Raw genomic sequence first — 25530 nt, forward strand, 5'->3', positions numbered from 1 at the left:
CCCCCCGCCCCAGAAGGCCCTGACTCCTCCCAGAGGGAGCTGGGAGACGAGCCTTCCGCCTTCAGTCTGTGCAAAGGCCGGGCTGGCCCGAGAGCCGTGCGTTTCCCCTTAGGTAGCAGGGCCGTGCGCGGTTGTTCAAGAAAAAAGACCAAACGAGTGAGCGCTCTCAGTTGCTCAGAATCTATGTAAAACTCCTTGGTTTGCTCAGAGGAGCTTTGACCGCATGGAGCTTCACATCTGGAGCCTCCGTGTGCCAGTCACCTGGAGATGTATGCCGTTTGTGGCTGGGCCACTTACTGTCACTTGAAATGACAGGGCGGTAAAAGAAATGGGGTCCCTTCCCTTTAGGAGCTCATGATACAGATAATTTATCTTTTCATCCTCACTGCGAATGAGCTCAGCGAGATTAGCAACAACATTTAATCTATCAATCAATGAAGACAGAAATGTGTGGTTAGGAGTGTGGGTGCTGCAAACAGAGTGCCTGGGTTCAAACTCTGCCTCTGACACTTAGACGCTGGCTGTGTACACCCCACCTTTTGTTTGAGCTCTTTGAGCTTGTTTCTTCCATCTGTAAAATGGACAGAGTGATATTTATATTATAGAGTTTTGGTGAGGCTTAAGTGAGGCAGAAGTTTAAACACACAGGAGAGTGCCTGAAAAAATAGTAAATACTCAAATTATTAAGTCATTATTATGGACAAAATGCCTACCTTAAGAAATGCAAAATCAAAACATTTTTTGAAAGAATAGAGTAGGGAATAAAATATGTACAAATGCACTATGATAAAGGAGACAATGACTCCTTCTGACATCTCAACAAGTTAAAATACAGCAGAGTTTAAATGATTAGGAATTACAAGTGGAATATCACAAATGCAGAAAAAAATGATTAGAATTTTATTATCTAACCTAATAAAAGACACTCAGTTAATGGATTATCTAACACTCAGGGAGAAGAAAACCTGTGCAGGACAATATTTTAAGAATTTGGAAAGTTATTGAATCATTATAAATTTTGAATGCATGAGGTAGTGATTTTTTTGAAGTTTAAAAAAAATTTAAAGTATGTTCCAATTCAAATATTTATCGAGTGCTTCCTGCAAAAGGGCAAAAGGAAATTATTTCCTCAGCACAATCTCAACTCATTTATGCATGTAGTTGCCACGTGTTTAGATTTTTACCCTGTTTTCACTAGAACTCCCAGTTGGGGGGCAGTCCCACCCATCTTATTTCTAACTTTCATTCTGAGCCCCAGCCTGGACTAGTGTTATTCTGAAAGGCCTTTTAATATCGAATTGTGTGAGCTTTCATTCTAAAAGATGCTTCAGATCTACATATCAGTCCATTCTTTGGCCTTCCCCACCCACCCTCCCCCTTTTCTATTTTGCACCCTAAATTGCATTTACCTGGGAAGAAGGCTCCTGTGTTTAAGGCAATGCTTCTGAGGCCTTAATGTGCATACGAATTACCTGAGATCTTATTAAAGCGCAGATACTGAATTGGTCTCGGTGAGGCCTAGAGATTCTGAATAAAGAGCTCCACTGGACGCCAGTGAGGCTAGTTAGCAGACCTCACGGCCTTTTTCTGGCATCTGCTTCTGATTTAACTGGCCCTAGTCGTGAATTTGGCCTCTTTCATTTGCTAATTTGATCTTCAAGGTTCTTCCCCTTAAGGTCTGGTATCTGCGCTCCTCACACAGCCAGACTTATCTTTCTAGGACCCACACTGCTCTTGAGATGTGTCCTTCGTCAGGGACTCTGTTGGCTTTTCCTGTGTCCTCTGGGCTGCGATCAGGAGTAGCTAGTGGTCAAGCGCCAGCTGGCATGTGGGCAGCACATGTGGCCGACTCTGTTCCCCTTGCTCCCTTTCCCAGCCTTAACTTTATACTCTTTAACAAGAGACATCAACTCTTACATAATCTTTTCTGTTCAAGATTCCTTCTCTGCCTTGAATATCTCAAGTAGAGCATTAGATGGAAAAATAATAGAGAAATATAATAGAGCCACATATATAATTTAAATTTTTCTATTGGCCTTATTAAAATATTAAGAAACAGATGAAATTGATTTTAATATATTTAACTCCATGCTTCCAAAATATATTTAGAACATGTAATCAGTGTAAAAAATCCATTAATGAAATGTTTTAGATTATTTTTTCTTACCAAATCTTTGAAATCTAGTGTGTGTTTTATACCTAAAACATCTCATTTCCAACTAGCCACATTTCAAGCACTCAGTAGCCACCTGTGGCTACCATATTTGACAACACAGTTATTACTTGTGCTTAGAAGATAAAAAAAGCCAAGCCTCAGTTTTTCTCATTGCATTTCTTCTATTTTGTTTTTGTTAGCTCTAATGAGTTATCATTTACATTTAATAAGTTAACAATTTTAAGCATACAACTCCGTGAGTTTTGACTTGTATATAGTTGTCCAAACAACACAATCATGATATATATAGGAGATTTCTGTCACCCCCCCCCCCCAAATTTTTTTGTGTCCCTTTGCAATTCATCCCCTTCTCACAGCCCTGGGCCCTGGTATCCACTAATCTGATCTCAAATAGTAATGTTTTGTCTTTTTTAGTATTTCGTATAAATGGAATCATACAGCAACTTATCCTTGTTGTCTAGCTTCTTTCACTTTGCATAGTGCTTTTGAGATTTACTTTGTTGTATATATCAGTACATCCATTTTCTTGGTTGGTAATATTCATTGAGGTCATGTTTTCAGCTCACTCAATCCCCAGCAATGCCCTATACTCACCCTGCTCATCTCACAGACTGTTTTCTTAGTCTGGGACACTTTCTCAGGCCCTTTCTCCTGTAAGGGCTTCTTGTTACTGAGAGGCAATTTGATATTTTTTATCCTACCACGCACTCAGGAGGGGGAAATTGGTGACAGTTACAGGACCTGTTACTAGACTCAATGGTCCAGTCACTTGGGGTGCATAGCCAATGGACACACCAAGTACTTTTGATTAAAATAGAAGCATTTTTTACTTGTGACCAGTAAGGAGACAGGGAGATAGCTCTCAAAAGTACTGTCTTTGCGAACGGCTGGATCAGGGAAGTTTTATGTCTGGGGTACGTGCGTTTTCATGTAGGGGCAGGCATGACCTTCCATGTAGCACGGGTTTCTCTAGGTTGCCAAAAACTGCAAGCAAGCAGGTGCTTGGCTGTTTGCTTATACTGTGATAGCTTGTTGATTGGAATGCACTGTAACCTTTTTGAAACATCTGGTGTTTGGAACTTTATGCAACTTAGTGGTTAGTTTCTGCAAAACAAAGCACACCTTCGTTTAACCCCATCCCTTCCCTACTGCTGCCTAGCTGACAGACCTTGTGTTCTTTAATTATGCCCACACTGACCAAGCTGTACATCAGTGTACATCTGCCTTTGCAGGAGGGCCAGACAAAGAAACACTGTGGAATTATATCTGCTCTCAGTCACCCTGTGGCCTATCCTGTACACAAGGGTCACAACTGGGGTCAGGGGTAGTGTGCCTCCAACTAGGCAGTGCATTTGTCAGCTGGCACTTCTTTGGTGGCCCAAACCAGACTCCAGCTAGGCAAAGGGAGCATATGGCTTCCAATGAGTAATTCAATACTGGAATAGTAAAAATAAATAAATAAGTAATCTTAAATGTCTTTAAAAAATTATGTGATTTAAGATTGACATATATACACTAATATATATAAAATAGATAACTATTAAGAACCTGCTGTATAAAAAGTAAATAAATAAAATAAAATTCAGAAAAAAATTATGTGATTTAAGACAACAGTAATATAATTTAATGACTGAAAACTTTCAAGAATGAGAATAAGATGTTTTTCAGTGGGTACATACATATTAATTCAGCCCAGACAAAAAATAAAGTTAGGGTTAGTTCCAGCATCTTTAGTTGTCTTGTCAGAGAAGCTACTAGCTTTCTTAACTGACCCTTATTTATGCCAGGCACACAGAAACTACTGGGTGAGGTCCAGCATTCTCACATTGTCCTTAAATGCCATCTTATTAAATCTTGTTATGAATTGAGGTAGTGGATTTTTCTCCTAGGTCCAAAACAAGGAAGAAGATATGAAAGGGGGTGAGAAAGTGATGCATTCATTCTTATACAGATATTTATATAGAGCTATTCATCCACCAGACTCTGCTCTATCCCTATTTCTGGTAAAAATACTGAAGAGGCTCTTTTCCTCATGGTAAGAGGGCAGAGCACTGAAGGATTGAAGAGCAATGACAGTATAAATGTAGTGACAACTAGTTTTTATGGAGACTTTTCTACACATTGGCTCAGATAATTTATCACAAGCGTGCTATAAGGGAGGACTTGTTATCAGCAATACACAAAACATTAAACCACATCTCAGATCAGGAATTACCCCAGTGTTCCAGAACTAGAGACAGATAAATTCAGGATTCAGACCTGTGTCTGTGTTACTCCAGTGTCAGTGCCTTCTCTTCTCACCTCACCCTGCCAGGGCAAGGGAAGCAGCCTGAGTCCTGGGGATGTGCCACCAGGAATGAAGCAGAACAGGGCTGGAGAAGGAGCCTACACATAGCTTAGGAAGAGCTGTAGGATGCCTTCAAATGCCAGGAAGAAGGGGACTATTATGCTGAATCAATGCAGCCCAAAAAATGAGACAAGCACCAGTCAGGAGGTGGGTAGAAAGAAGCTGAGCCACTTTGTGACCTGAGCACACTTGCAGGTGGTGGGGGAGGGGGCGCGGGCATAAAGGAAACATTCTCTTCCTTTAAGGACCAGACAACAACCTGAGGTTTGGATTTGCATAAAACTAGATTATAACCTTTACTTTGTCACTTATTCATTCTGAAACCTTTGGTAATTGAATACCTTTTTAAGAAGTTCACTTTTCACATTTGTAAAATAGGTGTTATTAAACGTATCTTATAGAGTTATTGTGGGATTGGATTACATCAATATACTACCTGTAAAGAGTTCAGCCATTACCTCACATAAAAAGCGATCAGAAGATGGTCTCTGATTATTTTCTACCTTCCACTGTTCCTTGAAACAAATACCTGCATGCATATATACTTGCTTGCATTAATGATGATTGTCTTTGCTATGTGTTCAAAAATGAATGTGTTTCTTGCTCGAAGTCTGAATGGTACACCTCCTCGTAGAGTATATATTTCATTCACCGTTATCTCCTCATGCCAACTATAGCACTGTGCTTGACTCTTAGATCCTCTCCCACAGCATGCCTTGTGTAAAAGCTGTGGGGTTGGGACAGCTCTGAACCAGAAGTCACAAGATAGCTTCTCCCTCTTATTTTCCTCTCATACAATTGTTTTTTAATTGAGATATAGTTCACAGACCATAAAATTCATCCTTTAAGGGTATACAATTCATTTCTTTGGGAAAAATCACAAAGTTTTTCAACTAGCACCACTATCTTATTCCAGAATATTTTCATCACCCCCAAAAGAGACCCCAGACTCTTTAGCAGTTATTTCCCATTCCCTCTCCCACCAGCTCTTGACAACCACTCATCTACTTTCCATGTCTATAGGTTTGCCTACTCTAGATATTTCCTGTAAGTGGAGTTACACAGTGTGTAATCTTTTGTATCTGACTTCACTCACTTAGCATAATGTTTTCAAGGCTCAATCTTGTCATAACATGTATTGATACTTCATTCCTCTTTTTCCTCCATTTTTATACTTTTCTCCTATTAGCGATTCTGAAATACTTTCCCCAAATGCTATAAGACCTCTTTGTCCCGACCATTCCACCTGCATACCTCTGCCTCAGGGTCGTTTTTCTGTGAACTCTCGCTAGAACATATGTGGCCTCGACTCTCCCACCTGTCCCCTCTGTCCCCCACACACGGGCACCTTAAGACTCCTGTCAGAGTTTTGGACAGGCCTGGTGAAATCTCTTCTCTCAAAGCACCAGGTCTGTGCCTGACTTTGACCACCTTCACCACTGTCTTTGGTTAAAGTTATGAGGTTTGAGGACAGAGCTTTGAACTAGGACTCTGGACATGATAGGTTTTTTCAACTCTACATTTATTTATTTATTTTTTTTCTGGTTTAAACTAGTTTAATGAAACAGTAATGTCAAGAAACATTTATTGAGCATATACTATATTCGGAGGATTGTCCTGGGTCCTCCAGGAGATACAGTGATAACAAATACATAGTCCAGATACATAGTTCTCAGGGGCTCCTCAATCCGAGGGTAGATACACATGAAAACACCTAACCATAATACCAGACAGAATGAATCAGGGGCGGTGGCTGAGAGACAACTAGTAGACATAGCAAACATCCATTGTTTCACCTGCCCACTGTCCCTTCTCTTCTCACAAGTCTCTTGGTTTTCTTTGGGCCACTCCTTTCACTCTCAGTTCACAGTAGACCTGATTCAACCTCCATGTCCAGGTTTCTTTACCTATAAAATGGGTATACTGACCCTACCTCGAAGCATATTTTTTTTGAATTTTTGAATTTTATTTTAGTTATATTTTATACAGCAGGTTCTTATTAGAACACATCTATGATTTTATAAGATATGTGATTTTATAAAGTCACTTACTGTCTCTATTTCTTTATCAAGAGGCTAAAAATACTCTTATTAATTCAGAGTTTTCCTATGAGAGATAAAGAAAACAGGGAAATATGATTTCTAAATCACAACTGGTCATACAAGTGTTAATTGTAAAGATATAACATCACCTTATTGTGGTCTTTTTTGTTTCTTTGGGTTTTTGGGGGAAGGTGACCATGAGAGATGAAAGGGCTCTGTAAAGAGCTGTTAGAAGGTAGACGTGTCATCACAGTAAAGGATACTTTTGATCTTGGAGATTAGATCCTGGAGAGCAATGCCAGCACCATGTGAAAGAGAGGTGAAGGAGCTCATGAGAAAGGTCTAATCATCTATGGAGGGATGAGGAGATTCTAGAGTTTTCTTCATCAAAAGTTGAGGACCGGGCTTCCCTGGTGGCGCAGTGGTTGGGAGTCCGCCTGCCGATGCAGGGGACACGGGTTCGTGACCCGGTCCGGGAAGATCCCACATGCCGCGGAGCGGCTGGGCCTGTGAGCCCTGCGTGTCCGGAGCCTGTGCTCCGCAACGGGAGAGGCCACAACAGTGAGAGGCCCACATACTGCAAAAAAAAAAAAAAAAAAGTTGAGGACCTGTGTGTTGGACACTGAGCTCGTTCAATAATGAACAAAAGCAGTCTCTGATCTCATGGAGCTTATATTCCAGTGGGAATATTCAGGCAATTAAAGATCCATATTAGGTGGTGATAAGGAAAATCAAGCAGGTAAGTCTATTGAGAGTGATGGTGTGGGTGACCATGCCTTAGCAAACTCTTTGGATAAAACATGTAAGGAGAGAGTTGAATGAAGTCAGAGAGCCATGCAGATACCAGGGTGAAGGGGCTTCCTTGCAGCAGGAGCAGCAAGTGCAAAAATCCTGAGGCAGCAGCATGTTCTGGTGCTTTGAACATTGAGGATGTGTTTTGGTGGGCTGAGAAAAGGTTAAACAGACAGTGGCCTACCCAAGGCCACTTCTCTCCAGCATATCATTGTCCCTTCATCCAGTAGGAGTAAAAGGAAACCGTGATCATTGCTCTAATGAGAGTGCAAATTGCTGTCTAATGTGAGCAGGGGCAAAGAACATGCTTGAAGTTAGAATGAGGAGTTCTTGTTACCCCAGGTGCTTGACCTGTTTATCCAGAACAGTCAGCCTGCCTTTGTCTGCCTCATTTCTTACCCTGAACCCTTTTTTTTGGCCATCTACCCAGGATTCTATACACAAGAAACACCTTAGAAGTCAGGGCTGGGCAGGCCGGAGCCAGGAGAGTGGCTACAATGACTTCAGCAGTCCTGGTGGACATCCAGGACGAAGTGACCTGCCCCATCTGCCTGGAGCTCCTGACAGAACCCCTGAGCATAGACTGTGGACACAGCTTCTGCCAAGCCTGCATCACGGGGAATAGCAAGGAGTTGGGTATTGGCCAAGAAGAAGAGAGCAGCTGTCCTGTGTGCCAGACCAGCTACCAGCCTGGGAACCTGCGGCCCAATCGGCACCTGGCCAACATAGCGGACAGGCTCAGGGAGGTGGTGTTGGGCTTGGGGAAGCAGCTGAAGGTGGTTCTTTGTGCGCACCACGGAGAGAAACTCCAGCTCTTCTGTAAGGAGGATGGGAAGCTCATTTGCTGGCTGTGCGAGAGGTCCCAGGAGCACCGTGGTCACCACACGTTCCTCATGGAAGAGGTGGCCCAGGAGTACCAGGTGGGAGCCCAGATGGAGGGAAGGCAGGTGGGAACAGACTCCTTGGTAGATTATTAACTTTTCTTTATGCTCTAATCTAATTTCTTTGTAGTCCACCTATTTATGTAGAGGATGAACCTAGAAAAAGCCCCTCTGGCCAAGAGCAGAGACTGTAGCTCTTTCTCGCTGCTCATGACTGTTTCTGCTTGAGTAGAGGATGTTGCTTGGGGCCAGTAGGGGGCAGGGCAGGTTGAGTTCAGGGATGTTGGCAGTGAGAGTAAAGGACTTAAAGTGGTTCATGGTCAGGTTCTTTCCCCTGGAGAAAAGAGAATCAGCCTATTCCCAGTGGTTTCTATCCCCTGTTTATAAAAGATAACTTTGACCTTCTCAGTTTTTCATTCCATGACAGGCATCTCCTGAGGTCAGCATAATAATCTCTCCCCCATTCATTCCATGTCTCCGCACTGAAACAATTTGACACTTGATCCTGCTTGACTTGATGTGTTTCTTCCAGGAGAAGTTCCAGGAGTCTCTGAAGAAGCTGAGGCAAGAGCAGCAGGAAGCTGAGAAACTAACAGCTGTTATCAGAGAGAAGAGGGCATCCTGGAAGGTAAGAGAGATTCTTCTGAAGGTGTCCTGGGACGGGAATCAGGGCAGGGCGTGGGAGCTGAGGGCAAAGGGGACCTAGTTCTGTCTGTTCCCTGATTTAGCTAGAAGAGCTTCCCTTTGCCTCGTCCTTCACTGCAACCCTTCCAAACAAGGGTAATGTTCTTGGTGCAGAGCCAGGGAGAGAGAAGGGGGAGTTAGAAAATGAACATATCAAAGGGAATCTAGGTTTTTGAAGACAATCATGGGAGAGGAACCATGGCCATTGGCAGCCATTAATTCCTGATTCTGGACCTTGTTCTATAGTTTCGAGCTCTGAAAGTTGGAAAAAGAGGTCATGCACAGGCCGCTCTCAGTATTGAAAACTGGAAGGGGAGGCTGATGGTGAGTCCTGAGAGGCCAGAGAGGCTGCTTGGAATCTAAATCCCACCTAGGAATCAAAGTCTCTATCTCAGAAGCCTAGATAAGACAGCCTGGGGCCAATGGTCTGAGAAGAGCTGAAGGGAGAATAGGAGAAAAGAGCAGGTTCTGCAGGACTTACTCCCCCATTTGCTCATTCCCCCCGAGCGAGACCTGCCAGGAAAGCAGTACAGAGCCTGCCTCCCCAACCCCTTATACAGGAGACCCTCAACAGACTAGCAAACTCTTTCTCTTCCATGTTCCTGAAGAATCAGATGGAACCTGAGAGACACAGGATCCAGAAGCAGTTTGATCAGTTGAGGAGCATCCTGGACAGAGAGGAGCAGCGGCAGCTGAAGAAGCTGGAGGAGGAGGAGAGGAAGGGGCTGAACATCATCGCAGAAGCTGAGGGTGAGCTGATGCAGCAGAGCCAGTCCCTGAGAGAGCTCATCTCAGACCTGGAGCGCCGGTGTCAGGGGTCAACAACGGAGCTGCTGCAGGTAGGAATCGCAAAGGAGCCCGAGGTCTGACGGTCGAGGCAAAGAGAGACTAACTTTCCTTCCCTTCCCTTCTGATGTGGGACCCCTTATCTTGGTGGGGGAAAGAAAAAAATTTCCTTTGACCCTGTAGTGCCTCTTTCCTATTACACAGTTCAAAGTTGATGGATAAAGCATAGGATAATTAAAAGTACAAATGCTAAAGGAATGTCTCATTTTTATTTCTTATGTATAAAGGATAGTCCAAAAGTTCATTTGACACAATGTAAAAGATCGAGTGATGTTTTACTGCAGCATTTCTCAATCTTGGTACTATTGACCTTTTGGGCTAGAAGATTCTTTGCTGTGAGGGGCCCGCCCTGTGCATTGTAAGATGTTCAGCAGCATCCCTGGCCTCTACCGTCTAGATGCCAGTAGCATCCCACTAGCTGTGACAACAAAAAAACCCTCCAGACATTGCCAAATGACCCTGGGGAGAACTTATCCTCCCTCCCCATGTTGAGAATCACTGGCCATTAGGTACCTGTCGTCTCTGATGCCACGTTGGGATTGGTCAGGTGCTTTTCACTCAGCTTAGTCACAGGCAAACACATACCAAACTCAAGTACTTAGAGAATTTTTATGTAATTACCAGCCCTTCTTTGCTTCACTTTCTTCTCTAGGGCAGAATCATTGAACATGTTGTAATAGAAGTTTGAACAGGATTTTTGAGGCACAGACAATGAGCTCTGGTCTGTGTGTGTATGTGGATTGGGAGGGTACAAGCTGTCAAATCCAAAGAGATTTGATGGAGAGGTTTGAACTGAGGTTGAAATCTGAGCAGCTGTTGGCTTCATAGAGTGAATAGTGTGACTATTAAGTTGAAGCAGGATGTACCTTGTGACATTCTGGAACCTTCAGGCTCTTCCTTATTTTCTGTTTGCTTTCTTGCTTTCCTCTTGCTCCCTTTCCAGGTGGAATAATAATTTCTTTACTTATACTTGGGCCCTAGTATTGGGGTCATGGGGTAGTTATTTTCCACCTGTTGGAGATTTTCCTCATTCACTGCTTCTGGTTTCACAAGTTCAGTTCATTCTTCTTGCTTTTTTCTTCATCTTTGATGTTGGGTTGCCCTGATGCTTGCTCCTTCCCTCACTTGTTCTAGCCCCTTTACAAGTCTCTTCAAACTGGAAAAATTGCTTCATAAGTGCAAATGGATCATCAATTTATATAATAGCTATAGTCCAGGCACCTGTCTAGACTCTTCTACCCACTAGTTAGTATGACTTCCCAATGGTCATTTTAACTAGAGTGTTATCTCACAGTCAGTTTTTCCAGAACTTGCCCATCACAGACACTTCCTCCTTCTCTTTTCCATATTTGTTTGACATTGTTACCCATTAAGATTTGACAGCTGGATGCAAGCCTGCAGCTTTCAAGTTTCAAAATGTGAACCCTGAGAATAAAGCTAAGAGGAAGAGGCATGAAGTGTCACCCTGATTTGATCATTTAAGTTCCTTATTACAAGTATGCCTTAAGATTGATACAATCCTGGATCCACCTCTACCACTTTACATATGCAAGCCAGTTTGAGTTGTGTTTTTGTCAAATACAACCAAAAATAGCTCCAATACCATGAAAATAGTTATTCCTATGTTACAAAGATCAAACCATTGGCCTTTTCTTCTGCTGCATTGAGGTGCATAGAGCAGAAGTTAGGAAGACCAATTCTGAGGCCATCAGACAATTCTACTCAAATGAGGCAGGCAGTGGCAGTGATGACGATAAAGAGCAGTAAGGGTGTGAAATGCACTGGCTTGGTCTAAGATGGGATGTCAGGTAGTTTTTAGGATGGTACTTTGTCTACATTTGGTGACTGGATGCTGGGATCATTGAGGAAGATTGGAAGATAACAGAAGAGACCTCATGGTTGCAGGAAAGGTAAGTTTTCTTTCAGATATCTTGAATTTGTGGTGCCCGTGGCTTATGTGCTGGAGTATATAAAAGAGATGTAAGCAGAAGTACAGATTTAGGAATCATCAACACATGTGTGTGTTGAAATCAAGAAAAATACACAAAGTCAGAAAAGGTAGCCTAGAGGGTTAGGGGAGGTGGCATTTGAGAAACAACCACATTTTATGGCCCTTGTGTCCTCAGCAACCAGAATGTGAGCATCTCGAGGACAGAAATCAGGACTTAGTCATGTGAGAGCATCTAGAAGCAGGCACAGTGCCTGGCAAATAAAAGATGAGGTACATATATAACACCACACACACACACACACACACACACACACACACACACACACACTGTTGTAAAAATAAAGGTACTAATGAATGAATTGAATCACTTTCTGACATCCCTACATAGGGTCTCAGGGAGAGTCTGCTTTGAGATCTTATCTCTACTTTGTGGCCTCCATATTGGATCATCTCTACCTCTATCATCATGGGGTGGTGAGAATGGGATGAGGGACATGGATGAGGCTGTAGTAGAGGACAAGGCCTATTACCCTTGACTTAACCTGTCTCTTTCTTTCCTAGGATGTGAGCGATGTCGCGAAAAGGTATGTGTAGAACATGACGTGGTTCCCTTGGGTTGACAAAAGACTCCTGTACCCATAGAGTTATCTTGTGGTCAGTGGGAAAGGAAAAAAAAAAAAATCACAAAGCAGGGAAGATTTAGGACTGTGGTGTCTTGAGTTGCTTCTCATGAGAATTTGGGGTCCCCCAAAGTAAAGGGAATGACTTGGTTTCAATGGTAGGAGAATTTGAGTGGCAGAAGGTCACAAATTGGGACAGTAGTGTTCTTAAGAATCAAGGATTACCATATCACTGACTCCCCACGTACCTCGTGATGGAACTCCTTTTCCACAACCTCTGTACCTGCTTCCAGTCCTGATTCTAGTAGCTCATAGCTACCTCAAAATACGCAGGGATTTTCTTTGCCCACATACTTTATCAGAGGGAAATTTCCCATTTGCTTTTTTTTCCAAGGTCCAGAAATCAGCTCTTGGGACAGCTGCTTAAATTTCTCTATCCCCCTTGGCTTTGGAACAGGCCATGCCTTGCTACCTAGTTCTCCTCAGTCTTCCATTTTTCTCAATTCCAGTAAAAATATAGACCCGAGGTCTTGAAAAGAGTGGCTTTGGCCCTGGAACAAAAACATGTTCTCTTCTCTATCACCTACTCTAGAATTTCTTTCATCAAGGTGACCCCTAAAGTAGCCCACATACCTGGTACCTTGAAGCGCCTCATGAACACATGATCTTTGGAGCCTGTTGTCCCTTCGGAAGTCTTTATTCTCAGTTTGGAGGTGAGGACGTTTCCTTTCTCCAACTGGCGTGATGTTCCCAGAGACCGAGAATCCTAAGAGGCTGTTCTGAAGGTCTTTCTCCCTAGGCCTCTGCAAGACCTTGAGACCTAAATCACAGACTCTTCTAAGCGAGCCCTTCAACCTGATACTCTGAAAGCCCTAGCAGCAGGTCCTGATGTCCTGCCTGTCAACACAGATACCTGTAGGCCCTCTAAGAGGGTGCTGACACTTTAAGTATTTTGTATCTTTTTTAGAGGTAGCAAAGGATTTCCCAGCCATTATTTTATTTAATATTATACAGTCTCTAGGATGCAGAGAAAGAAGGGAAAATTATTGTATTTTACAAAACAACAAACCAAACAAAGGAACAAAAATGAGGCTTTGTGGGATAAATCCTATCAACTTTTTTTTAAATTGATGTATATATAGTTGATTTACAAGAGTATATTAGTTTCAGATGTACAACATAGTGATTCAATACTTTTATAGATTATACTCCATTTAAAGTTATTATAAAATATTGGCTATATTCCCTGTTCTGTACAAAAGATATATTCACCCCAGTATTCATCACAGCACTATTTATGATAGCCAAGATGTGGAAGCGACATAAGTGCCCCTCAACAGATGAACAGATAAAGAAGATGTGGTGTGTATATATATATATATATATATATATATATATATATATATATATATATATACATAAAAGAGAGAGAAAGAGAGAGAGAGACAGATACTACACAGCCAATAAAAAAAGAATGAAAATCTTATCAGTGTGTACACAGATGGTGAGAAGCTAGTTTTTAGTCCAGTTCTTCTGGCTCCTATGCCAGAGGTCTTTGCAGAATGATGCTAATTTTCTTCAAGAAAGAGTGCTGAAGTTCACCAGTGGGCCTGGGAGATGAAGGAGACAGGTGTTAGAGACACCCAAGGTTAGCAGTGTTGAAGATTCATAATGTCTGTTCTCTCTAGGAGTGAGCTCTGGACCCTGAAGAAGCCAGAAGCTCTCCCCACCAAGCTGAAGAGTATGTTTCGAGCCCCAGATCTGAAAAAGATGCTGCGAGTGTTTAGAGGTGAGGAGTTTCAGGGAACAGCATTTGGATGAGGGATCATGGTAGTATAGGAAATAAAAAGAATGAAGGGTATGGTTGGTATTTGGGAATAGTGTCAGAGAAAGAGATCAAAGAGGGAGGGACACAATGTGCTGAAGAAGATGCAGGTCATACTGAAGGAATGAAATGGCCGGTTCACATCCTTATAGAATTCCCTTCCACACCTCTCAGCCAGGTAAGGGGGAGACAGCAGACCTGAGACTGATGGTTCTATATAATGTGATTGACTCTTTATCATTACAGAGCTGACAGATGTCCAGAGCTACTGGGGTAAGTAGAAACTGTGGCCTCTTTGAGCTGACATGTTCTTATCCTTGCCAAACATACCCACACACACACTCTCAGGTATGAGGTGTTGCTATTTCCCCCCAGCCCCCCACCACCTAGCTCCAATTCCTCCCACCCATATCCTCGCTTCCTCTTCTCAGAGTCCTAAGACCCACATACCCATTCTCATCTGCTGATGCTGTACCTTTCTCTCACAGTGGACGTGACTCTGAATCCACACACGGCTAATTTAAATCTCGTCCTGTCTAAGAACCGGAGGCAGGTGAGATTTGTGGGCACTCAGCTGTCTGGGTCTCATCTGGAAGAGCACTATGGCTGTGGTGTCCTGGGCTCTCGGCACTTCTCCTCAGGAAAGCATTACTGGGAGGTAGATGTGGCCAAGAAGACTGACTGGATCCTGGGGGTGTGCAGTGATTCAACGGGACCTACGTTCTCTTTCAACCAGTTTGCGAACAGTCGGAATGTTTACTCCCGATACCAGCCTCAAAGTGGATACTGGGTGATTGGGTTACATCATAAGCACGAATACAGAGCCTACGAGGAATCGTCCACCTCCTTGCTCCTCTCCATGATGGTGCCCCCTCGCCGAATTGGGGTGTTCTTAGACTATGAGGCCGGCACGGTCTCCTTTTACAATGTCACCAACCACGGCTTCCCCATCTACACCTTCTCTAAGTATTACTTTCCTACCACCCTTTGTCCGTATTTTAATCCTTGCAACTGTGTAGTCCCGATGACCCTGCGCCGCCCAAGCTCTTGAACTTTCTGCTGTTCCCACCATCTGAGCCGTACCCTCTACTCCGAGGCTCTTCTGCATCGCAGTTTCTCCTTTCTTACCTCCGATTTTCCCGTGTTCTCACTCCTTTCCTGTTGAACATTTACTCAGTGCTAGAGCTGAGAAACCCAGCGGTGACAGTGAACATCCTTGACAGATTAATTACAGATCTTGAGATGGGTGAGGGGTAGCTGTCAACATTTTTCCCTTTTTTTTTTTAAGAAAGAATTGGAAAATTTTATTCGAGCCAAATTTGAGGATTATAACCTGGGAAGAGCATCTCAGAAAGCTCAGAACTGTTCCCTCAACATTTTACCATTAAGCATGGCATTTGGTGGAGATTTTTCTTTGTTGATGCATGGAATCAAATTTAGGAAATTCTCTTCTATTAATTTGATGTCAGTTTTTGTACTGAGTGGAAAGTTGAATTTCAACATATATTGTCAGTGTAATTATTAAGATAATCACACGTCATTTTTATTCTGTTCTTGGAATACATTGATTTATTTCCATTTTTAAATCTAACACGGATTTCTGGAATAAACCACTATTTATCTTCATATGCAATACTGGATTTGTTTTTGCTCATACGTTGAGCTCATACGTTTAGGTTTTGTTTTTATCTCTGTTTATGAAAGAAATTGACCTGTAATTTTACATTCTTGTAACATCGTCAGGTTTTATAGAATGCAATACGTGGGCAAAGAAACTGCTGTTTTTTTGTGTAAGTACATATAGGATTGAGTGCTAAAATCCATTATAATAATTTGGGTGGCTTTAAATTCAATTTAAAAAAAAGATTCTAACTTCAGTTTTTACTACAAACTTCATGGATCTTAAAAATCTAAGGTAGTGATTGAAAAACAAAAATCTAAACACACTGAAGTAAAAACGGGAGAAGAGGAAAATGATCAATACAGATTTTTCTGTCAGAATGGGAGGAAAATGTAAAAAGAAAATAATCAATATGAAGCACTTTTAGGAAGAGAATGATTTCTTCTAGCTTCTCCATACCTCCTTTTCTTTATGATCAAACATGACCAGCTTGTGCATGAGCACTTTGCCTTTGGGAGAGGGATGCTATATGCTTTTTGAGCTAACTGTAAAAGAAATTATGATGAGGGGGCTGTAAGGATGGAATGAATATCAAGGAGTTGAATATCAAGATCTGGCTGTCCACTATGATAGCCAAGAGGCTCCGGTGGCTGTTGAACACTTCAGACATGCCTAGTCTGAATTGAGATGTGCCGTACATATAAAATACACACCACATTTTGAAGACTTAGTTCAAAATATAATGTAGGGGCTTCCCTGGTGGCGCAGTGGTTGAGAGTCTGCCTGCCAACGCATGGGACACGGGTTTGTGCCCCGGTCTGGGAAGATCCCACATGCCGCAGAGCGGCTGGGCCCATGAGCCATGGCCGCTGAGCCTGCGCATCCGGAGCCTGTGCTCCACAACGGGAGAGGCCACAACAGTGAGAGGTCCGCGTAAGCTGAGAGACAAGAACGTTTTATGAAGATCAAAAGGATGTTAATAAATGAGGGATTTCTTATTCTCCAGTTTGCATGCCACATGCAAAAATTTTTAGTTATTTCTGGTCTCCAGATGACAGGAAAGATGGAGTCGTGAGGACTGCATGAGATTCAGTCTCAAGTCCAGAAAAAGCAAAAACAGAGCATGCATTCTAAGGCAAGTTGCTTGGAATGAACCAAGATTTGTTAAGCCTTTCTGCAGTATATCAAAATGTGTGTGTGTGTGTGTGCATGACTGCATGTGTGTGTGTGCCTTGGGAGTGGGGATTATATCTAAGAAGAATTTTTTGTTTAACTAAGGGTAAACATGAATTTTATTCCAAGCCATATCTAGGAGCAAAGTAAAGCTTTGCCTGTGACACAAGAAAACATTTGCGGGTAGAGAAAGAAGACAAAGTAAGGTGTAAGGTTTAAATGCAGACAAATGATTAAGAAGAGAGTAAGTTTCCCAAGACTGAAGGAGAAGATACCGCCCAGAGAGTAGAAGCACAATGCCATCTGTAGTATATACCCTGGGATACATCTCCCAGATCTGCTTTTCAGGACCTATGTACCTATCTCCCAGCTGTTGGAATTGTCCTCAGACCCAAGGAACTACCTTATCCAAAGTTTTGTCCTATCACACAGGGTAATCCTCCGCCAATGACAGGATACCATGGGAGTACAAATAACTGGCTTCCTTGCCTCATTATGGGATAACACAGAAGGGCCATTCCAGCACAGGAGCTTCCCATAGTATCATGGAGGCCCCAGACGCAGCCTCATGGTGAGTCAGCTTCTCCTTTGACCCAATCATACATTACTAGTTTTTTACAAGTATAATTCCTCAGAGGTCTCCTCCAAAATCCTTCTGCACACTATTCTATAACCCAGTTTGTATTTATCTAGGACCTTGGATACAATAACTGGAAAGATTGCTTCCAGTAAACTTTTAACTTTCATTTGCTAATTATTGCTGATCACTGCCTATCACTATATAAAGTATACCATGGAGATAAATCTGACACTGATTTTGACCTCAAAGAGGTTATACCCTAATGGTAAAAATTTAGCAGTGTTTTTTTAAACTAGAATGAGCATCAGAATCACCTGGAGGGTTCAATATCGTATTACTATGTCCCAGCCCCAGAGATCTGGTGTAGTGTCTAATAATTAGCATTTATAATAAATTACCAGATAATGCTGATAACCATGGCCCAGGGACTACTCTTTAAGAACCACTGATGGGCTTCCCTGGTGGCGCAGTGCTTGAGAGTCCGCCTGCCGATGCCGGGGACACGGGTTCGTGCCCCGGTCCGGGAAGATCCCACATGCCGCGGAGCGGCTGGACCCGTGAGCCATGGCCGCTGAGCCTGCGCGTCCGGAGCCTGTGCTCCGCAACGGGAGAGGCCACAACAGTGAGAGGCCCGCGTACCGCAAAAAAAAAAAAAAAAAAAGAACCACTGATACCCAATGATAACTAATGTAACAGCAAGATAAATAGACCTCTGGAAAATAATGAAAAGAATAAATAATGAAATAAGCCAACTGGGGAAGGCTCTCTGGATAGTATGTCATTAAATCTGAGCTAAGAAATATTTGGTGATGGGTGCTAGAAGGGAAAAGTAATAAGACTTTGTAGTTCTGAGAGAGACTATTGTTCTGCTGGAATTATAGAATAGTCTCCCAATATGTCAAAATTTCTTAATTCCATTCCTTAGCTCAGATCCCAACACCAGCTATTCAATCCACCACCTTTACTGGGTTCCCTCCCACGTACCATCTTCGTTTTTGTTTTTCACTTAGCAATTCCTTGTTCTTTTTCTTAAAATTTTATTGACGTATAGTTGATTTACAATGTTGTGTTAATTTCTGCTGTACAGCAAAGTGACTCAGTTACACATATATATTCTTTTTCATATTCTTTTCCATTATAGTTTATCACAGGATATTAAATATAGTTCTCCATGCTATACAGTAGGAACTTGTTGTTTATTCATCCACATACCATCTTCTTAATTTTCAGGGCTATTTTGCAAGAATGTATCATTCCCCTAAACCATCAACCTCAATCTAAGTCCTGTGATTTTACACACACACACACACACACAAACACACACACACACACACCATCTTGCTTAGGCTTTACATCATGATTAACAGATATAAGTAATAAATATTTGTTATTTTATAGCCATATGTAGGTTCTTCCTTAGAGACTGAAGGGAAAAAAGACATAAGAAGTGAAGTGCAGAATTGCTGTTTTGGGAAATTTTCTACATGGTTTTCTATGTAGGTGAGGCAAATACTTTGAAGTGAGAGTGTCTTTTTAACTCTGGCTCATATTCACTCTCTAGGTCTCCTCTGCTGTATTATGGAATTAAAGAATAGATTTTCTATTCCTCCAGAAACTAGGCAACATGCTCTGAAAGAGGTTATGTTCTCTCGCTGGAAGCAAGAAAACTGCAAAAAATGTGTCTATAACCAATTCCCACAGATATGCTGCACCCCAACAATATACAGTTCCATCCTTCTTCCTTCCTTCTGATAGGGATTCCAGGGCTGGAAAATGTGAACATCTGGACTGGCTTCCCCTTCTCTGCAATGTATCTAATAACCCTCATGGGAAATGTCACCATCCTGTTTATGATCCAGACTGAACGCAGCCTCCACCAGCCTATGTTTTACTTCCTGGCCATGTTGGCCTGCACTGACCTTGGCCTGTCTACAGCCACCATCCCCAAGATGCTGGGTGTTTTCTGGTTCAATCTCAGGGAGATTGTGTTTGGTGCTTGCATCACAATGTACACAATCCATATATGCACTGGCCTGGAGTCTGCGGTGCTGACAGTCGTGGCCATAGACCGCTACATTGCCGTCTGCAACCTCCTGAGATACAGCATGATACTCACCAATAAGGTGATAGCCATCCTGGGCATAGTCATCATGGTCTGGACTTTGGTGTGTGTGTCTCCTTTTAGAGTCCTTATCCTAAGCCTTCCTTTCTGTGATGCCCAGATCATCCCCCACACCTATGGTGAACCCCTGGGTTTGGCAAAGTTGGCTTGTGCCAGTATTAAGGTCAGTGTTATCTATGGCTTGATGGTTTTTCCCATGGGATATATTGACCTTTCTGTGATTGGATTTTCCTATGTCCAAATCCTCAGGGCAGTCTTCTACCTCCCGTCCTGGGATGCCCGCCTCAAGGCACTCAGGACATTTGGTTCCCATGTCTCCTTAATATTGGCCTTCTACCTGCCAGCACTCTTCTTCCTCATGACACCTGCTTTGGCCACAACATCCCTCATTATATCCACATACTTCTGGCCAATCTATATGTGGTTTTTCCCCCTACCCTTAACCCTGTAATCTATGGGGTCAGGACAAAACAGATAAGAGAGCGGGCACTTAGGATGCTTAACCCTAAAAGCTATTGATATTTAACCCCAAGAGGATCTTCCATGATCATTCAGTGGAATGATAAGATCAAAACAGAAGTAAACACTGGAATATTTTTGTTAAAATCCTCTATCACATTTTCCTCATTAGTCATAATGTACACCACATTAGAAGGCAGAGCTCAAAGATTCCAAAATAATCACTCTATTTTTTGCCACAGGAAAAGTACAACAAATAATTCTCACATTTAAGCACCACTGATACTACAAAATTCCTAAGGTGAGAAAAAGATTTGAAAAAGTGGCCCCAGTAACTACCTTAAATACTTTTCTTTCTCATGGGGATTCTCATCATTCACATGTCAGAAGCTGAAGTTCATGACTATAAAAATGATGAATTTCATGAAAACCAAGCAGAATATAATGGGAAGAGAAATGCACAATGAGTCATGAGATACAGGTTTAAATTCAGGCTCTGGTCTTGACTGGAAGATGTACGTGAGAATGTCACTTAGAGCTCTTTGAGCTTCGGTATCCTTACCAATAAAATAACTCAAAAAAAAAAAAACTGTTGTGAAAATCTTTGCAGCTTCTGAAACGTAAAAAGGTTTGACAACAAATAAACACATGTATTTCTAGTGTGGTTGTTACTTCTGGTGCATGTAGATTTAACTTACTAAATCCAATCCTACTATACAGTCACTGGTATGAAGTGAGGTCTCCAGCTCCAGATGACCCCATTGCTTGGGGGTCTTCAGGGACTCAGCCCTTACCTTGGTCAGAGCATTTCATTTAGAAAACTATAAAGCTGGAAGAGTTAAGAGGGCTTTCTCTGGGCTTGAGGACTCAGTGAAACCTCATGCCTTGCGGTTCTGGTTAGGGTGAGCTTCAGGGCAGAATGAAATAGAATGACTGCAGACATAATATAAAGTCATTGTCATTTGAGTATGGAAGCTAGATAGGATATTGATTGATTTCTTTGGGTATTCTAGGAGCTTCAAAAATGAAGTTGGCTTCTAATTGGAAATGGGACCCTGGCTGAAGTTTAAGGTAGAATGAGCAAGGAATATACAGAGAATAGGGCTAAAGTAATAGTAATGTAAACTAAGAGAGGAAGTGAACGGAAAAAAATGATACTTTGTGAAAATTTATAAAGAAAAATGACCGAATGATCAGTTTCTAAATAGAAATTACAATATTGACACAAACAAGATTTAGAAAAAAACTAAACACATCAAAATATGAAGGAAGATGACAAAAAAAGTCATTGCAGATTTTCTTCCAAGTAAGATGGTAGACCATGATAACTTTTCATGTTTCTTATACTATATTAACTGTTTTGCAATATTAAAACATTTGCAAAGCTTTCACAATTATTTAGAAAATTAACATTATCCTGATGACAAAATCAGAAAATAGAGAAAATACAGATTCTCTAAATCATTGCAAATGGCAACACAATTATGAGAAGCTTGACTCAAAGTGGGTATACACAGGGATAGATGCTACCAATTTGTTATAGGGATTTGTAAAGGATGTAGGGACCGATACACCAGTTGTCATTCCTCACAATAACTAGCACAATTTTGGCACATGAAGGGGCTCAGTAAACATTCTTTTACTGATGGTATTGAAGTGCCTAAGTGTAGAGTTGACAGACAGTGTCTACAGTGGATCTCTAGTTCCATAGAAGTCAAGCCCTTAGAGTTCTAAGGAGCAGACAAGCTACATACTGAAGGGCGGCTCCCTGCCCTGGTTCTAAGGTGAGAGGCTAAAGAGGACCACACGTTCTCACAGCATTGTCAAGCCCAGGGCAGGTGCTTCAAGGAATTGGACACAATAGGCCTAAGACAGGCTTTGGGGTGAGTCTACATAGAGATAAAGGAGACGGGGTGGGGCGGGGGGCAAGATTACTCAAAGAGCCAGATCTTAAAGGGCAGATTCAACTCTGCCATGAAGTTCCAACAGTATTAAAAATGTCCTAGGGCTTCCCTGGTGGCGCAGTGGTTGAGAGTCCGCCTGCCGATGCAGGGGACACGGGTTCGTGCCCCGGTCCGGGAAGATCCCACGTGCCGCGGAGCGGCTAGGCCCGTGAGCCGTGGCCGCTGAGCCTGCGCGTCCGGAGCCTGTGCTCCACAACGGGAGAGGCCACAGCAGTGAGAGGCCCGCGTACCGCAAAAAAAAAAAAAAAAAAAATCCTATTAGCACAGACTTGGTTGACTAGATTTAGTATTAATTAATGCATTTGAAATTAGTAGACTGTAGATGTTTTGTCAATTTAACTGAGAAAATCTGTTTAGAGTCACTTTACTATTATAGTCTGACTATGGTCCAACTATACTGGAAGAAGGTGTATTAAGAACAAGAGAAGGGGAGGGTGGGGCCTACCACCTCACTCCCTGGTTTGCAGGTTTGTTGAATTTGCATGAGAAATTTGCATGAGCAACACAGATTCTTTTGAGAAAAAAAGATCTGAAACCATTGAACAGTATTCAGGAACAGAGCAAATTTAAATCAAGACCCAGTAGCAAGAGAGAGCGACAGGTTACCTGGGATTTAAATATCTAGAGGAAAAAGAAATCTATCCTGGTGACCAATGCTCAAAACAAAGACCTAAATATTGTTGAGGAAATAAAATTCCACATATCATAAAGTAGAGTTTGGGAGCCTCTTGGTACACAGTCATCTGATATGCTTCAGATATATTCTAAGCATATGGGTGTTAATGATGGGAGCTGTGACCTCAGAGGCCTAGGTCACAGACTGGCAGGGACATCAAGGCTGGCAGTCAGGGAGTCTAAACAGCAGGGCATTACTGCCAGGAGTAAATAAATGCTTCCTTGTTGGCAACTCAACAGTGCCTCCTTGTGGCTATTAACCAGAATAGCAATACTGAAGTGATTCCAGTTAACTTCTGCTTGGTGTTTGAAAGGAAACTGACAACTTTGATATCAGAAAACTCCTGGGATCTCCAATGCTAGCGGAGGGTCAGGGGATAGCTTAAAAAAGAAAATAGTGTACTTCATGATCATGAGGCACGTGGGGATTTTAATGATTACTTTAAAAAATAAAAGATATATAACAGTTTATACTCTGATTTTCTTTTCTCCATTGACATTGAAGAGTCAATATCAAATCAATGGCATGAGTCAAGTATTCATAAGGATAGAGTATATCTCGGTATTTTTTTAATCTCAGTATTTTATAAGATGTTACATTAGCAATGTTTGACTAAGGACGATATATAATAGTAACATTTATTCATTTCTTCATTTTTCAACCAAAAATTAGTTATCGAGTGCTTTATGTGTGATTAGCACAGTAGTGGTTAGCATAGGTAGTTACCAAGAAGTAAACTACTTTCAAAGAGATTATGTTCAAAATAGCCCATGAATTATCATTATTCCCAATCTTGCAGATTAGGCAATTGAGCAAAAAGATAAATTACTAATGATCATTTAATTAATAGTGACCAGAGTCAAGAGTGAGACATCAGGCACATTTGCTACATAAATCTATTTTTCCTATTACATTTTCGAGGAGTGAGCTGCATAGTTAGACTTCAATTGGATAGTTTTGTAGTTTTCTGAAGTTTTTCAGGCTTCAGATTGTAAATAACAAAGGCAGAGCCCTACACAACCCAACATATATTGAATTAGTCAATGCAAGTAAAGTTAGTTTCTACCACAAAGATATCACAGTAACAATGTAATAAAAGTTTACTTCTCATCCACATACCATTCCAATGAATGTGGGCTTTGTTTCACATCAGCATTTAGAGACCCATGTTTCTTTCATTAGTTGGCTCCTTCATGTTCTTGTGCCTTACAGACTGCCACTGGTTCTTCTGAATCTGTCAGGCAAGTGAAGGGAGAGAATGTGCAAGATTTTGTAGGAGGTTGTAGGGACTCAATCTGGGAGAGATTTACATCATTTTCTCTGTCATTCCATTGGCCAGAAACTTCACATAAATCTAGCTGGAGAGACCAGGTGACTAAATATTTATTTCTTAAGAGAAATTATATGAGAGACCCTCACATGTAGAACATACGTAACCTCTTCCCAAATGAGGCTAAGCGAACTCTCATCTAGCCACTATATGCAGCATGGAGTCCAAGATCTCCAGGAGTGTGTGGTCATTTCCATCAGGTCCTGATGTGCTTTCTCTTGGACCAGTCATCTTCCTCCTACTACCACACGTTTAATGGTGGAGCAGAAACTGAATACCAGTCAAAAAGATTCCCAGTTGAAGTGAAACATGGAATACATTTAGCAAGAACTTGTCAGTGGTAACTCTGGAATATACTTTGGGGGCAGGCCTTGCAATACTTTTATCTCCTGACAGTAGAATAAGTTCCCTGACTAGGTCCTGGATATGACTCTGGGAGAATCTCTCCTGGCCATTGTTTTCTATGTCCCTTTTTCTGCAGATGTGGGATTGTACCTTCTTCAATGTCCCCCGTTGCCTTATATGAAGCAGACATTGGAGAATGTGACTCCTTTTGCAGATACTACATATGGAGACTGCTTCACATCTGTAAAATATTAAAAATTGTTTTAATTTTTAATCAAAAGCATTTTTAAAAGCCTAGCTCATGTTTCTTTGGCAACGAACCCTCTCGAAACTTAACAAGGATTTTCTTAGGTAAAATTTATTTTTTTTTTCCTTTTTTTTAATGTCTTTTTGCTTTCCCCATGCCACTGCTTTTCTACATAATTGTGTCTACCTAAGGCTATCAGACTTTAGTAGGACAGCTATCCACATAATGTAGTCTCTTCTCAGGGCTGCTTTCTATGAGTCTTTGTTACTTAAAGGCATTCTAAATCTTTCTCTTAACCTTTGACTTCCCAAGTACTAGGAAAATTCTTCAAGGCTTTATATTTATGGCCTTTATGTATTATGATTCATTTCTGCTTGAAAACCAGCTAACTTTCTGCTAACCTCATTTATTTCTCATAATAACTTGTCAAGTGAAATCAACAATCTCAAACACACATTATTATTTTGAATTCTTTCAACCTTTTCCCTAGAATTGCCATTTAGTAGACAGGTCAACTTGTTAGGTGATCTTTATAGCACTGGATGTCAATTTTCTCATTGTCTGAAGCCTTAATTAGAATAACCTTCCAGCTATCAAAAATTCAATTCCAATTTGTCAGTGGTTTAACACAAAACAATTTAATATTTTTTAATAACATCCAGTCCAATGCAATGTGGAATGGGAAAGCTCTCTTCCTTGCAGTCACTCAGTGTCCTAGCCTCCTCCAGTGGGTGGTTCCACCATTTTCCATGGGTTCGTGTCTTCCAGTGGATTATCTGCAACTAACCAGAGGAGGTGGATAGAGTGCAGAGGGCATCAAGGAGGTGGTAAAAGCCATTCCTGGAAGAG

At 41.7% G+C, this 25530-nt stretch overlaps 2 protein-coding genes across 3 annotated transcripts; both read left to right on the forward strand.

Moving 5' to 3' along the window:
* Positions 1-7793: 7793 nt before the first annotated feature.
* On the forward strand, positions 7794-15240 carry LOC103077826 (tripartite motif-containing protein 6). Of its 2 annotated transcripts, none has more exons than XM_007459798.1 (7): positions 7794-8277; positions 8771-8866; positions 9531-9761; positions 12281-12303; positions 14028-14128; positions 14411-14437; positions 14653-15240. In XM_007459798.1, exons 1-7 carry the CDS (start codon positions 7855-7857, stop codon positions 15213-15215), a joined length of 1464 nt encoding a protein of 487 aa, XP_007459860.1. In that variant the 5' UTR covers positions 7794-7854; the 3' UTR covers positions 15216-15240. The 2 variants fall into 2 exon arrangements, with proteins under 2 accessions (XP_007459860.1, XP_007459861.1); XM_007459799.1 differs by having other exon boundaries at positions 7855-8277; positions 9537-9761; positions 14653-15215.
* Positions 15241-19241: 4001 nt separating this feature from the next.
* On the forward strand, positions 19242-20586 carry LOC103070642 (olfactory receptor 52E5-like). Its single transcript, XM_082931157.1, is given in 3 exon segments — positions 19242-20025; positions 20028-20148; positions 20487-20586. Coding segments are annotated over 3 exon segments (1005 nt in total).
* The last annotated feature ends 4944 nt before the right edge of the window (positions 20587-25530 follow it).

The sequence above is a fragment of the Lipotes vexillifer genome, unplaced genomic scaffold, assembly GCF_000442215.2.
Source record: "Lipotes vexillifer unplaced genomic scaffold, Lipotes_vexillifer_v1.1 scaffold61, whole genome shotgun sequence".
Taxonomy (NCBI): domain Eukaryota; kingdom Metazoa; phylum Chordata; class Mammalia; order Artiodactyla; family Lipotidae; genus Lipotes; species Lipotes vexillifer.

Bases quoted from the DNA above. Each gene is read 5' to 3' on its own strand.
- LOC103077826 (XM_007459798.1), top strand. From the start codon at position 7,855: ATGACTTCAGCAGTCCTGGTGGACATCCAGGACGAAGTGACCTGCCCC. The intron at 8,867-9,530 runs GTAAGAGAGATT...ATGTTCCTGAAG, and splicing joins AGAAGAGGGCATCCTGGAAG to AATCAGATGGAACCTGAGAG. The intron at 14,438-14,652 runs GTAAGTAGAAAC...TTTCTCTCACAG, and splicing joins AGATGTCCAGAGCTACTGGG to TGGACGTGACTCTGAATCCA.